General features: G+C 36.8%; 1 protein-coding gene across 2 annotated transcripts in view; it reads right to left on the bottom strand.

The window, feature by feature from the left end:
* Positions 1–14,390, bottom strand: part of VEPH1 (ventricular zone expressed PH domain containing 1) — a 216,420-nt gene that overhangs the window by 51,044 nt on the left and 150,986 nt on the right. For both annotated transcript variants that reach the window (XM_012739772.2, XM_012739770.3), the window contains exons 10-11: positions 12,651–12,790; positions 3,909–4,043 (exon numbers count right to left, since the gene is read on the bottom strand). In XM_012739772.2, coding sequence (XP_012595226.1) covers positions 3,909–4,043; positions 12,651–12,790 — 275 coding nt within the window. The remainder of the gene's footprint in view (positions 1–3,908; positions 4,044–12,650; positions 12,791–14,390) is intronic.

The raw sequence follows: 14,390 nt of genomic DNA, 5'->3' as shown, positions 1-14,390 counted from the left end.
TGAGAGATTTGTGCCACTGTTCTAAGAGCTTTATATGTATTAACTCATTCAGTTCTCAAAACAGCTCTATGAGGTAGATATTAATATTATCTCCATTGTCAGATAAAGAAACTGAGGCATGCAGACAATGGATACAGAACTGGTGAGTAGTAGAACTAGATTTTAAACCCAGGGGATTTGGCTTCAGTGCCAACAGCTTAACTATTCTCGTAGGTATATGAATCAAGAAAGGTAGATTATTCTGCCATAACTAACACTGAAACTTTAGTTCTTAACAAAACAAAAGATTGTTTCTTTCTCAGGTGAAATGTGCAATGGGAAGGCATGGCTCTCCAGAATAGCAGTCCTCCATGCACTGGCTCTGAATTCCAGGCTTGTTTCCATTATTGGCAACTCATTATCAACTTTTGCTTCTACAATCACCATGGTGGGCAAAAGAGGGAACAAAGAAGATGGCACACTGGCTTTTAAAAGCTTCCACTTGGAGTGACACATATCCTTCTCTATTTCATTGGCTGAAGTGAGTCACATGGTCACATCATACTTCCATACGCAGGGAAATGTGACCCTCTCTTGTGCCCAGAGGGGTGAAGCACCAGATCATTAGTGATGGCCCTGATGTCACCAGGGTGGGCACCCCAGCTCTAGCTTTGCTACTGAATTTCAACAGGTCCCTTTGCTTCCAATTTTAATATCTGGAAAATTACAGGATTTTTTTTATGTCTTTAATTGATACCTATTATTTATTGAGAGCCTACCATGTGCCAAACACCTCGTGACCCTGGCAATACAAAGGTAAAACATGATGAAATCCCTACCCTCAAGCAGTTTGCAATTTAATAGAGATCTTACTGATAATTTTCAGTCTAAAATCCCAAGATTCTATTAAAAAACAACCACAATAACAAACTTATCTTTATGTCTTCCAGAAATTACATTCTAGATACTCAGGTATTTTCTCAGAACTTTCTTCCTTATGTACCCGAATCAAATTGGCTGTAGCAAAACTCCATCACAGAAGCAGATACACACATGATCATCTCTTTTGGATCATTATGTTTGTATATATTGTCATATCAGGAAAATAAAGCAGACTTTGTGCCATTCTCACAGCTATTTTGAATTCAGTATACAGAACACTTTATAAAAATAGGAGAAAATCAATGTGAGAAATATCTGGGCAGATAACTTTCCACATAATGTACATTCCAGATATCAACACTTTTTCTATTACTCATGAATAAACCCAAATTATAAAACTTTAAAAATTTCAAAAAATTTGGCTTACAGTTAATTTTCCCCTAGAGGAATATTTACTGGTATGAGAAAGAAATATGAATCACTATACTTGTGAGCATGCATAAAACTGGCTTGCCATTTTTTTTATTCTCTAAGGATTTGAAGCAGCCTGCCAAGTTTTAATTTACTAGTTGCCTCTAGTTATAATACAGTTCACAATGAAAAATTTATGAGAACTTGAGGCATTGTCTTTAAACATGATGCAGCAGTTAAAAATTTGAACAAAATGTGCAAAGAATTTCATTTTATTTTACACTGTTGTAATTGTGGCATTTCCTTTATTTTTAGTACTGCATGTTGAATTCTTAAACCAAAGCCAAAAAATAGTGATGCAATAGTTGGATATGTCTTTAGTGTCTTACAGACCATGGTAAGTAAACTTCTGATTAATCATATTCATTTCTCATCCTATTACAATTCTTCAGCACTTAAGAGCTATTTAGTTTCACAATATAATAATTTTTGATAAGTTAATTTACTATCAATACTTGCTTATACTTTGAAATTATTTAATATCTGTATGTTTGTTCCCCTTCTCAATAGTAAAACAAGGATAGAGACCATAATCACATATTCCCAGAACCTCTGGTTTGCCAAGTAAGTAACCATTACCTATTATGGGATTTCTTAAAGCAAAATAAAAATAATCAGAATATTTGATTATAGTAAGGGCTTAAAGAGAGAAGCTGGTAATGTTTACTAGAAAAGATCAATAACCATTCTCTTTTTTCAATATATATATTCCCCTTGAGTGATCCAATATTCTTCCCTGACAGCAAGTGCTACTTTGTGACTCCCAAATCCTCATCTCCAGGCATGCCTTTCTTCCTAAACTCCACACTAGCGTTTCAACTGCCATAACTACTTGGTTATCCAAATAATTAGCTTGGATTCAAAATATGTAAACCAGACTACTTTATCTTCTCATTTCTAACCTCCAAACCCCTATTGGCTTCCTTTGTAATCTCTCTTTTTCCGGATGTTATCATCATCCATTTGGCTAAACAATGCACCTGGAGTCTTCCTGGGCTCTTCCATTTCCCTTATCAAACACTAAGTCCTGTTGATTTGACTTCCTTAATAGCTCTCCACTCCATCCTCTTCCTACAACTTCAAACTCTAAGGTTAGAACTAATTCAGGCCTTCTTAGTCTGTTTGTGCTGCTATAATGAAATACCTGAGACTGGGTAATTTATAAATACTGGAAACTTATTTCTCAGAGCTCTGGAGCCTGGGAGATCAAGGAGCAGGAAGGTTTGGTGTCTGGTGAGGGCCTGGCCTCTGCTTCCAATATGGTGCCTTGAATGCTACATCCCTAGGCAGTGAAGTTGGAAAGGCAAGGGGCCTAGCTAGTTCCCTCCAGCCCTTTTATAAGGTTGCTTATCCCATTTATGAGGGTTTCACCCTCAAAACCTTAATCACCTCCTGAATGCCTCACCTGATAATACTATCATTTTGAGGTTTGAGTTACAATATATGAATTTTGGAGGGACATAGCACCTTCATTTCCTACCTAACAACAGCAATAGCCTCCTAAGCAGCCTTCCTGTCTCTAGTCAGGCTTCCTCTAATCATTCCCTGTTGTACCTAGGCCTGTGACTTTTCTCACGGTGAAATCTGAGCATGTCCCTCCACTGCTGGTTTCATTCTCTCAAATAAATGAGTCTAGTTTCCACACTCTGATCTTTTCCCAGTTCACTGCTTGCATGGAGGTCTAAGTCAACTGTGCCCTGAGAGCAATGCCCGGTTGGCACCCTCCTCAATGCTCTGTGCCTCATATCATACTTGCCTGCCTCTGCAGAGCTCCTTTTTACCCTGACCACGCTCTTTCTTCCTGACCACTTTATTTCCTTTTTTTATTTTTATTTTTATTTTTTTTGCTTTATGGTGCTTGTAGAGGATAAGGGAATGAGAGGAAGTATGGAGGGAAGAAATGAAAAGCACCAAGGAACCTGGAGCCTGATTCCAGTTGCTCTGTCTTTTTCAGTTCTTGAGTCCACAATACCCTTCTGTAAAGTATATATATATATATTTTAGACAGGGTCTTGCTCTGTCACTCAGGGTGGAGTACAGTGGTATGATTATAGTTCACTGCAACCTTAAACTCCTGGGCTCAAGCTTTCCTCCCGCTTTAGCCTTCCAATAGCTGGAACTACAGGTACATGCCACCATGCCTGGCTAATTTTATTTTTTTTAAACTTTTGTAGAGATAAGGTCTCACTGTGTTGTCCTGGCTGGTCTCAAACTCCTGGCCTCAAGTGATCCTCCCACCTCAGCTACCCGAAGTACAGGGATTACAGGCGTGAGCCACCATGCTTGGCCAATGTTTTGTATTCCACACTGCATGCAGTTTTTGTGTGGTTCTGAGTGGGCTGTATTGTGTCAGTCTATGGACCTCAAAGGGCAGTGATCTTGTCTACAGATGTCACTCTGTCCAGAGTCCACTATGGCACCACATAAATATAATTATTTAATAAGTGTTTTTTGATAATGATAAAAGAAAGTAAATGAAAGAAGGAAAAAAATGAACTTTTAAGAAAAAGGCAAACTGTATAAAGGTGATCTTGAATCTTGGCTTAAAATAATGCAGCCAAGGAAAAAGAATTTACCTTCTGCTGTGGAAATGTGGACTCCATCATGGCTGCTTCAAAGCTGTGAGCACCCCCTGCCTGGGTCTTCTCCCACAGAGCTCTGAGGAATTGCACAGAACGACTCTGTATGGACAGGGGCTCAGGAAATAGGCTCTGAAAGGATAATTAAAGAGAGAAACATAACATATTATCTGTTGTCCCCCAAATATTTTTTATTTCAATAGATTCAAGGGGTACAATTTTGTTGCCTAGGTCAATGTCCTAAACAATTTTCCCCATGTTTTCTTCTAGAATTTATAATGTTTCAGGTCTTACATTTAAGTCTTTAATCCATCTTGAGTAAACTTTTGTACATGGTGAGAGATAGGGATCCAATTTTATTCTTCTGCATGTGGCTATCCATTTTTCCCAGCACCATTTATTGAATAGGGTGTCATTTCCCCAGTGTATTTTTTTGTCTGTTTTGTCAAAAATCAGTTGGTTGCAACTATATGGCATGATTTCTGGGTTCTCTATTGTATTTCATTAGTCTATGTGGCTAACCTTTATACCAGTACTATGCCTTTTTGGTTACTGGTGCCTTGTAGTATAATTTGAAGTCAGGTAATGTGATACCTCCAGATTTGTCCTTTTTGGTTAGGATTGCCTTGGGGATTTGGGCTCTTTTTTGGTTCCACATGAAGTTTAAAATTATTTTTTCTAGATCTGTGAAAAATGACCTTGATATTTTGATGGGAATTGCATTAAATTTATAAATACTTTTGGGCAATATGGACATTTTAACAATATTGATTTTTCCAATCCATGAGCATGGGATGTTTTTCCATTTGTTTGTGTCACTTATAATTTCTTTTATCAGTGTTTTGTAGTTCTCCTTGTAGAGATATTTCACAAATGTATTCCTTGGGTAAGTGTATTTCCAGGTATTTTATTGTATTTGCAGCCGTGGTAAATGACATTGCGTTCTTGATTTGACTCTCAGCTTAAATATTATTAATGTATAGAAATACTACTGATTTGTGTACATTATTAATTTTGTAACCTGAGACATTACTGAATTCATTTATCAATTAAATGAGAGTCTTTTGTTGGAGTTTTTAGGGTTTTCTAGATACAAGATCATATTGTTGGCAAATAGTGATAGTTTTTGACCTCCTCTTTTCCAATTTGGATGCCCTTTATCCTCTCCTCTCCCCTCCCCTCCCCTCCCCTCCCCTCCCCTCCCCTCCCCTCCCCTCCCCTCCCCTCCCCTCCCCTCCCCTCCCCTCCCCTCCCCTCCTCTTCTCTTCTCTTCTCTTCTCTTCTCTTCTCTTCTCTTCTCTTCTCTTCTCTTCTCTTCTCTTCTCTTCTCTTCTCTTCTCTTCTCTTCTTTTTTTGAGACAGAGTCTTATTCTGTTGCCCCAGCTAGAGTACTGTGGCATCAGCCTAGCTCACAGCAACCTCAAACTCCTGGGCTTAAGCGATCCTTCTGCCTCAGCCTCCCAAGTAGCTGGGACTACAGGCATGCGCCACCATGCCCAGCTAATTTTTTTTTATTTTTTGGTAGAGACGGGGTCTCTCTCTTGCTCAGCCTTGTCTTGAACTCCTGAGTTCAAACGACCCACTTGCCTCCGCCTCCTAGAGTGCTAGGATTATATGCTCGAGCCACCAAGCCTGGCCTAATCCTTTATTTCTTTATCTTGCTTGATTACTCTGTTGAGGACTTCCAATACTATGTTGAATAGAAGTGGTGACAATGGAAACCCTTGTCTTATTCCAGTTCTTAGGAAGAATGCCTTTAAGTTTTCCCCATTCAGTATGATATTGGCTGTGGGTTTGTCATACATGGCTTTTATTATTTTGAGTTATGTTTCTTCTATGCCTACTTTGTTGTTTTTTTTTTTTCTATCATGAAGTGGTACTAGATTTTATCTAATGCTCTTTCTTTATTGAGATAATCATATGGTTCTCATTTTTAATTTTGTTTATGTGGTGTATCACATTATTGATTTGCATATGTTGAACCACCCTTGCATCTTGGGATGAAACCCACTTAATGATGGTGAATTATCTTTTTTATGTGCTGTTGGATTTGGTTTCCTGGCATTTTGTTTCATATTTTGTATCTGTGCTCATCAGGGATATTGGCCTGTGGTTTTCTTTTTTTGTTGAGTCCTATCTTGGCTTTGGTATCAGGGTGATACTGGCTTCATAGAATGAGTGAGGGAGGAATCCCTCCTTCTCGATGTTATGGAACAGTTTCAGTTATATAGCTGCCAGTTTTCTGTATGTCTGGTAGAACTTGGCTGTGAATGCATCTGGTTTGGGCTTCTTTTGTTGGGAGATTTTTTTTTTTTTTTTTTTGAGACAGAGTCTAAGTAGCGTGCCGTAGCATCAGCCTAGTTCACAGCAACCTCTAACTGCTGGGCTCAAGCAATCCTCCTGCCTCAGCCTCCCAAGTAGCTGGGACTACAGGCACACATTAGAAACTGGGTCTCACTCTTGCTCAGGCTGGTCTCAAACTCCTAAGCTCAAGCTATCCTTCCACCTTGGCCTCCCAGAATGTTAGGATTACAGGAGTGTGCCATTGTGCCAGGCTGTGTTGGGAGATTTTTTTTTATTACTGTCTTAATTCCACTGCTCATTATTGCTCTGTTCAGGATTTCTCTTCTTGATTCAAACTTGGGAATTTGTATGTTTCCAAAAATTTATCCGTTTCCTCTGGATTTTCTAGTTTGTGTGCATAGAGGTTTTTGTAGTAGTCACAGATGATATTTTGTATTTATGTGGTATCAGCTTTAATTTATCCTTTTTCATTTCTCATTGAACTTACTTGAGTTCTTTCTCTTCTATTTTTGGTTAATATAGCTTGTGGGTCTATCAAGTTTATCTTTTCAAAAAACCAACCTTTTGTTTCACTGATCCTTTGTATTGATTTTTTGTTTCCATTTTATTTACTTCTTCTCTGATCTTTGTTATTTCTTTTCTTTTGCTAACCTTGGGTTTGGTTTGTTCTTCTTTTTCTAATTACTTGAGGTGTGACGTTAGATTGTTAAGTTGTGATATTTCTGTTTGTTTTTGTTTTTGATGTAGGCATTTAAGGCTTCCCTCTTAGCACTGCTTTGGTACCCCAGAGATTTTGGAAGCTGTGACATCTTTGTCATTCAATTCAAAAAAATCTTTTTAATTTCATCCTGATTTTGTCATCAACCCAAGGATTGGTTAGAAGCAGGTTGTTTAATTTCCATATATATCTGCAATTTTGAGAATTCCTTTGGGAATTGATTTTTACTTTTATTCCACTGTGGTCTGAGAAGATACATGGTATGATTTTGATTTTTCTGACTTTGCTGAGACTTGTTTTGTGACCTAACATATGATCTACCTTGGAAAAAGCCCTGTGTGCTGATAAGAGGAATGTATATTTTGTAGTTTTTTGGTAGAATGTTCTGTAAGTGTCTGTTAGGTCCGTTGTTTTAGAGTCTCATTTAAGTCCAGTGTTTCTTTATTGATTTTCTATTGCAATAATCTGTCCAGTCCTGTTAGTGGAGTGTTGCTATTTATTTCCTTGCTTAAATCTAGTAAAATTTGTTTTATGAGTCTGAGAACTCCTGTGTTAGGTGCATATTTATTTAGAATTGTTATATCTTATTGCTGAACTACTTCCTTTATCATGTATAATGACTGCCTTTGTCTTTTTTTTTTACCATTGTTGACTTAAAGTCTATTTTATCTGATATGAGAATAATTACTCTTGCTTGCTTTTGGTTTCCATCTGCATGGAATATTTTTTTCCATTCCTTTACCTTGAGTTTATGAGAATATTTGCAAGTTAAATGGATTTCTTGGAGACAGCATATTTTGGGTTATTATTATTATTTTTTTGTTCATTCAGCCAATCTATATTTTTTAAATGGAGCATTAAGACTGTTTACATTCAATTTGTTAGTATTGATATGTGAGATACTTTTCTGTTCATCATTGTGATTTTTCCTAGTTGCTTTGGTTTCTTCCTCATGTTAGTGTTTACTAAGAGCTGTGAGCTTTAACTTTCAAGTGTTTTTATACTGGTGGATATTGATTATTCTGTTCCATGAATAGAGCACTTTTAAGCATCTCTGGTAGGGCAGGTCTAGTTGTGACAAATGCCCTTCGTGTTTGCTTATTTGGAAAAGACTTTATTTCTCCTTCATTTATGAAACTTAGTTTTGCAAGATACAAAATTCTTGGCTGTCAGTTATTCTGTTTACAAAGACTAAAAATGGGACCCTGATCCCTTCTGGCTTATTAGGTTTCTGCTGAGAAGTCTGCCATTAGTCTGATAGATTTTCTTTTGTATATTACTTGATGTTTTCATCTTGCATCTTGTAGAATTTTCTCCTTCACTTTGACTTTGGCCAGACTGATGACTATGTGCCTTGGTCATGTCCTATTTGCCATGAATCTTCCAGGTGGTACAATGACCTTCTTGTTTCTGGATATCTAAATCTTTAGCAGTGCCATGGAAGTTTTCCTCAATTATTCCTTCAAATAGCTTTTCCATGCTTTTTGCTTTTCCCCTTCTCTCTCAGGATTACCTATGATCCTTATATTCATTTTCTTTACATAGTCCTATATTTCTTGGAGAGATTGCTCATTCTTCCTGAATTTTTTCTACATTTTTGACTGACTGGGTTAATTCAAAAGCCTTGTCTTCAAGCTCTGAAATTCTTTCTTCTGCTTGATTAGTCTGTTGTTTAAACTTTCTACTATATTTTGAAATTCCCTAAATGACTCTTTCTTTTCTAGACTTTCTGTTATATTTTATCTTATATTATCTATCTCCTTAGTGAATTTTCCACTCATGTCCTAAATTATTTTGTTTCTTTGTGTTGGTTTCCCACATTCTCATCAGTCCCATTGATCTTGATTGCCATTCACATTTTGACTTCCATTGCTGACATTTCAACATTTCCTTTTGGTTGGAGTCCATTGCTGGAGAACTATTGTGATCTTTTGGGAGTGTCAAAACAGCCTGCTTTTTTATGTTGCCACAGTTCTTATGCTGGTTCTTTCTCATCTGAAACCTTTTCCCTCAGCTCAAGACAGATAGCTCTGCTGTACACCATTTCTCAACTGTTGGGAACTCTGTTGCTCAGTGAAGAGAGGTAGATGTCCCCAGATGGCATGCTTGAGTCCTACTCAGGAAGATCGATCAAATAGGAGAGGCGCAGATACACTGTGAGCTTTTAACACTGCTGCTCTCCTGCTTCTCCCTGTTCCCCTGTGGTAATCACTGGTGGTTGGCACATGTGGCCTGAGTGCGTGCCCCACCCAGGCCCATCAGTGGCAGTGTTAACATGCAATAGTGGCAGCAGCTGCACCACTCAGATGGCAGTGGCAGGCACTCAGGGTGCTCTCTCTGAGTCCTGCAGCAGCTATGGCTTGGCAGGGCTGCCTGGGTTCCCTGGCAGGAGAGAGAGTGCACAGCACTTGCCCACAAGAGTGCCTGGCTTCTCTGCTCCCTTCCCACCTTGGCAGGGGTGATAGGGAGGCAGTAGCAATGGATCTAACCCCAGGAAGACACAACATTCTGGGAATCAGACCTCAAAATGGTGCCTACCATAGCACTGTGGGTTTGTAAGCCAGCAGGACCTTGCTGTATCTTCTCTTCAGAGCAATGCCCCCTGCATAGTCTCTAGTCAGCTCCCTGTGTCAGTCCAGCATCCTGCTGTGGTGGAGGAGCCCTTATGCAGCTCTGATTACAGTGTCCTCAAGGGCAGTGTGGAGCCCTGGGGTTCTCTCCTCTATTCCTTCCCCATGTCTAGGCACCTTCCTCATGTACCTCTGATCCTACCAGGTGGGTTGCTCCACTTATCTTTCCATCACTTAGGGAGACTCCCATCACTTCTCTGTTGATTCCCAATGCTCTCTCTTAGGTGATCCATCTGAAGGTGAATATCTCCTTGCCACTTTTGATCCTCTCCATGATAGTGGCATGTGTAGGCTGCTTCTAGTCTGCCATGGTGGTCCCCAACAACGATATTGTTTCATTTTGTGGCATTATTTAGGCTTGGTATGAACTTTAACATGATTTAAATTTAAATGATACAAGGAAAAGATATATCTTAAAGATTAAACATATGATATGTTTCAGGCTTTTCATTTTTTGACAGAAAATTTAAATTATTTAATAAGATTTTCAAAGCAGTCGATAGTGATCAGTATAAATATGTCTAACCTTTGTGATATAGTGTTTATCTCAATGATTTCCCAAGAATGTTACTTAATTGGAATGTGGTTAATATAAATATTCATATTTATTTTATCAAAGATCTGGGAATTAGGGAATAAAATTAAAACTAGAGTACAAAAATTCAGTTTATTTACATAGAGTAGATCATGAAGAATATAAATTAAATAACTAAGAATACATATACAATTACTCAAGTATGAACAGTGTTAGTGGGTGTGTGGGGAACACAAAAACACTGCTAATCCTAAAATATTATGGGTGAATATTTTTAAAGCTTTAAGATAATTTCTCTGTGTTGAGCAATAAGAATGTTAATGGAAAGAAAATCACATTTACATATATTTTACTCATACCAATCAAAATCAATTTTTCAAACAAAGATTTAAACTCGTTTTGGTACATTTACTAATCAATGATGTATCCAAAAATCATTTATATGCTGTGATGTTAGATTTGTAAATGTAAGAAGCCTTTCAATTCAAAGGAATCATTTTATAAAGACCTATAGGACATCTATAAAGGGTATAAAATACCATTTATATGCACATAATAGTATTTATATATATAAAAACTTTTATGTAAATATATTATAATGAGACTGGCTTATAAAGTCATATAAGGGGGCCAAGATGGTAGATTAGAAGCACTGACTTATAATACTCTCTAAGTGGTCTGTGTACAAAACGTCTATTTAGTGAATGAGGATTAATAAACATTTTCCCACAAAATCTCATTATTTCTAGCAAAAGGAGCTGTTTCTAGTACTGGGAGGGAAAAGGTAAAGGATCTTAAACCCTAAATAAGTAGGCCACGGATTTAAAACCTATAAAAGCCAGTAACAGATAGATTGATTATGCAACCCATAATGTGAATCTAGGAATTTCTTGATTATTATCAGAAACTTATGCAGCACACAATTTTCCATTTTAAGAACAGGCCTTGATTTAATGAATCATCAATCTAAACAGGAACATTTAGACTGAAATCTGTGAATTTGAGAACTTCATGAATGTGTGAAGTTAACAGAAGAGAGAAAAGGTCTGGCCCAGTACGCAGGACTAGTGCTGAGTTTGTAATTATCAGGTCAAACTTTAACTTTTATTCACCCCAAAGCCAGGATTGACCCATAAGATCACACAATATCAAAGGCATGGAAAAAGAAAGAAACCATTATAGGAAAATGAACACAGAAGAAACAAAACATAAATAGATACTTTTTGATGATTTTGCTTATAAAGAAAGATAAAAAAATTAGACTAAGTCAATAAAATAAGACTGAGGGGACAAAAAAAAAATCAAATTTTCTTGGTTTGTTTTAAAAAACTGACAGCTGTTAAGAACAAAGCCGAAGATGAAACCAAATACGAAATCACTGATGAAAACTATGTGAAAATATAAGTAAATAGAAAGAAAATAAGGTCATTTTTTCAAGAAAAGGAAGAAAAATCAATGCTGTTTTTTACAACATATTCATGTACAATTGGTTCACATCAAAATGTGAATTGTTCTCTATGAGACATTATTGAGGGTTCTTAAGAAAACTTACTATGAAAAAAATGGTATTTCTAAGGTATTCCTAATCTGTCTCTTTTCTTAATTACTGCAGTTCTACTTTATGGTTATGACGTATTCAGAATTAAAAATCATTTTTTCTCAATAAGCCTGATTTGACTTTATAAAGAAATATAACTGTCAGGTTGGTGATTTTTGTAGGAGCCATTACAGAAATATTTTATTAACACAAGTAAATACACTCTCTTATCACTTGGCTTAATTTTCAACCATATGATAACATTTGCATTTTGTCTTTTTCTGCCTTCACTGTCTCTGCTTCTAGCTGCATCCTCCCATTTTATTTTTCAGCACAGGTGCAATAATGAAAAGATCACTGGATGATCTTCTGATGACTTGAGCTCTGCCCTTATTATCTGTAAAAATGATATCTAAGATTCCTTCCATTACTAACATAATTTGCATTCAAAATGTAAATATAATTTACATCAAATTTTATGTCAAAGTTTAATACATGCAGGATAACTACTTCCAAATAAGAATCTCTTTTGATGCTAACATGTTCACATCAAATTCTTCCTTGGTAAGTTATACGTTGCTCTTTATGTAGTATCACTTATATACATATGTCCTATAGAAAAAAGTGGCATTTTAGTATCTTAACAATGTCAAAAAGAATACATTGACACTAACATCAACTGGAGATTGGAAGACTGGAAACAAAGGCTAGCTCTACGTAAGGAAAGCTATTCTCCCAGATAAGCTGTTGTTGAACCGAAAGTATTTTCCCGTTCATTTTTCTTTTGATATTCAAGATATTAATATGTTTGGTCTGTTAGTTAATAATCCAGAGTCTTTTATAGGGAAGCTATCTTAAAATATAGAAAATTCATGTTAAAAATTATTAATGAAATGTATATATATTGTCATTATCTATATAACAGCTCTGGCCAAAGAATAATCCAATAAAAATGATTATAGACTCATACCCCATCAGCTCATTAAGGAGTCTGATGGGCACATATTATACACACCTGCTGAAATAGAAACATGATCTGGATCCATGGCTGAGGTTCTTGGCTGATGAGAATAAAACTGGACTTACTGTATAGGCAGTAATGACCCTTCAGGGAGCAGGTGAAGAACAGCTTTGCTACACAACTCCTAACAGTATCTAGAAACAAATACACATAGCATTAAACATTGGGTTCTTCCCAGAGTTACATTTTATCCTTCAACACACAAACACTTTTGGAAAATATTCTTCAATTTTCACGCTGTGAGCTAGTAACGCCAAACAACTATGCATTTGGGAGGGCATCTGTTTCATGGCATGCAGATTTAAATGAAGATGGTTTAAACAGGTTGTATGCTATCCATCTTTATCTCGTTCTAATTAGAAGTGTGTGAAAAATCCTATGGAAGAAAAAACTTCTCACCAATAAAAAGAGAGATGATTATTTTGATCTGATTGGACACCTTAAAGTGATAACCTGGGAAGAATAAACAAATGGATGGAGGAAATCTGTGCAGGGAACACAGAGACAGCTTCCAGAATAATTCTGGCTGAGCCGTAGCTTCCTGTGAACTGGCCTGGTCTGGTTTGAAAAGGTCATCTCATCCTGAAGAGCTTCAAGCAGGGAGACAGAATGAGATTATCCTTTAGGGACAAGAAAATGGTAGATGAGCAGTATAGAGCAGAGGTGGTGAGGAGCCATATGTAAGGATAGTCAATAATGAATGAATGAACCAAATATGGGTTGAGATTCTATGTGATACACACCATGTTAAGTACTGGATAAGAATACTTATCATTGATGGATTTCCACATGCGTTATGTGTTTGATTTCATTTAATTTTTACAACCCTACAAGATGGGTGTTATTTCTATTTTAAAGATGAGTAAACTTAGCTCATTAGAAAGTCAGCCTAGTGAATCACATTCACTGCCTTGTTCTCCACTATAACCTTGGCACACAATAGATAAATCATGTCTAGATAGATGAATGATGCTCGGGGGTCCGGAAAAAATTGCTCTAGGTTGCTCAACCTGTGGTAGAGCCAGGATTTGAACTCAGCAGGGCTGATACAGTTTTGGGATGGTTTAGGCTCTACAATACTGGGGATATGACTGTATAGTCGTATTGATAGCTCATGGGGTATTTACTGTTTGAGAATTAACCTAACTTTTTCAATGAAAAGTTTTAAAAATTAATAGATTCAGTATGCCATATTTTAAAAAATGAAAATGGAAGAGAGCTTATTAAAAGTTGATGGAGACCCTAGTGAGGGTGACAGAATCAGTTACCACCTAAGAATTACATTCTCTAGAGCATGGGGGAGGAAGTATTCCATCAGAGATCAGGTGTGAGGGAAGTAACAGGCTTTTTAGGAAAAGTTTAGAAAAGCTAAGGGAGAGTGGCCAATGACAGATTAAAAAGGGAGACCTTAGAAACAAAACAATAAAACCATAAGGCAAGTTAGAGATATATACAGAAATCTTAATAATTAATAGCATTCTGTGATTCTGAAATACTGGCATAGAAGAGGAAAAATTTTTGTGAAAGTAATTGTTTTTGGGAATTTAAACAATTTTAGGTTGAACATACAATGTCTTTGCATAAAATCAGAAATCATTTCTGTATTCTGTGGGCGAAAGGATCATGAGATGTAGAGTGCTTGATATTTCATTGGATAGACCAAAAGGCCTGGCACTGAGAAAGACCTACGAAAATAGAATGGAGCACAATATTAACCTAAAATTGCCCCATCAG

This window comes from Microcebus murinus, chromosome 1 (genome assembly GCF_040939455.1).
Source record: "Microcebus murinus isolate Inina chromosome 1, M.murinus_Inina_mat1.0, whole genome shotgun sequence".
Taxonomy (NCBI): Eukaryota; Metazoa; Chordata; class Mammalia; order Primates; family Cheirogaleidae; genus Microcebus; species Microcebus murinus.
The sequence above is the reverse complement of the archived record's forward strand: the minus strand, read 5'-3'. Positions and strand labels throughout refer to the sequence as shown.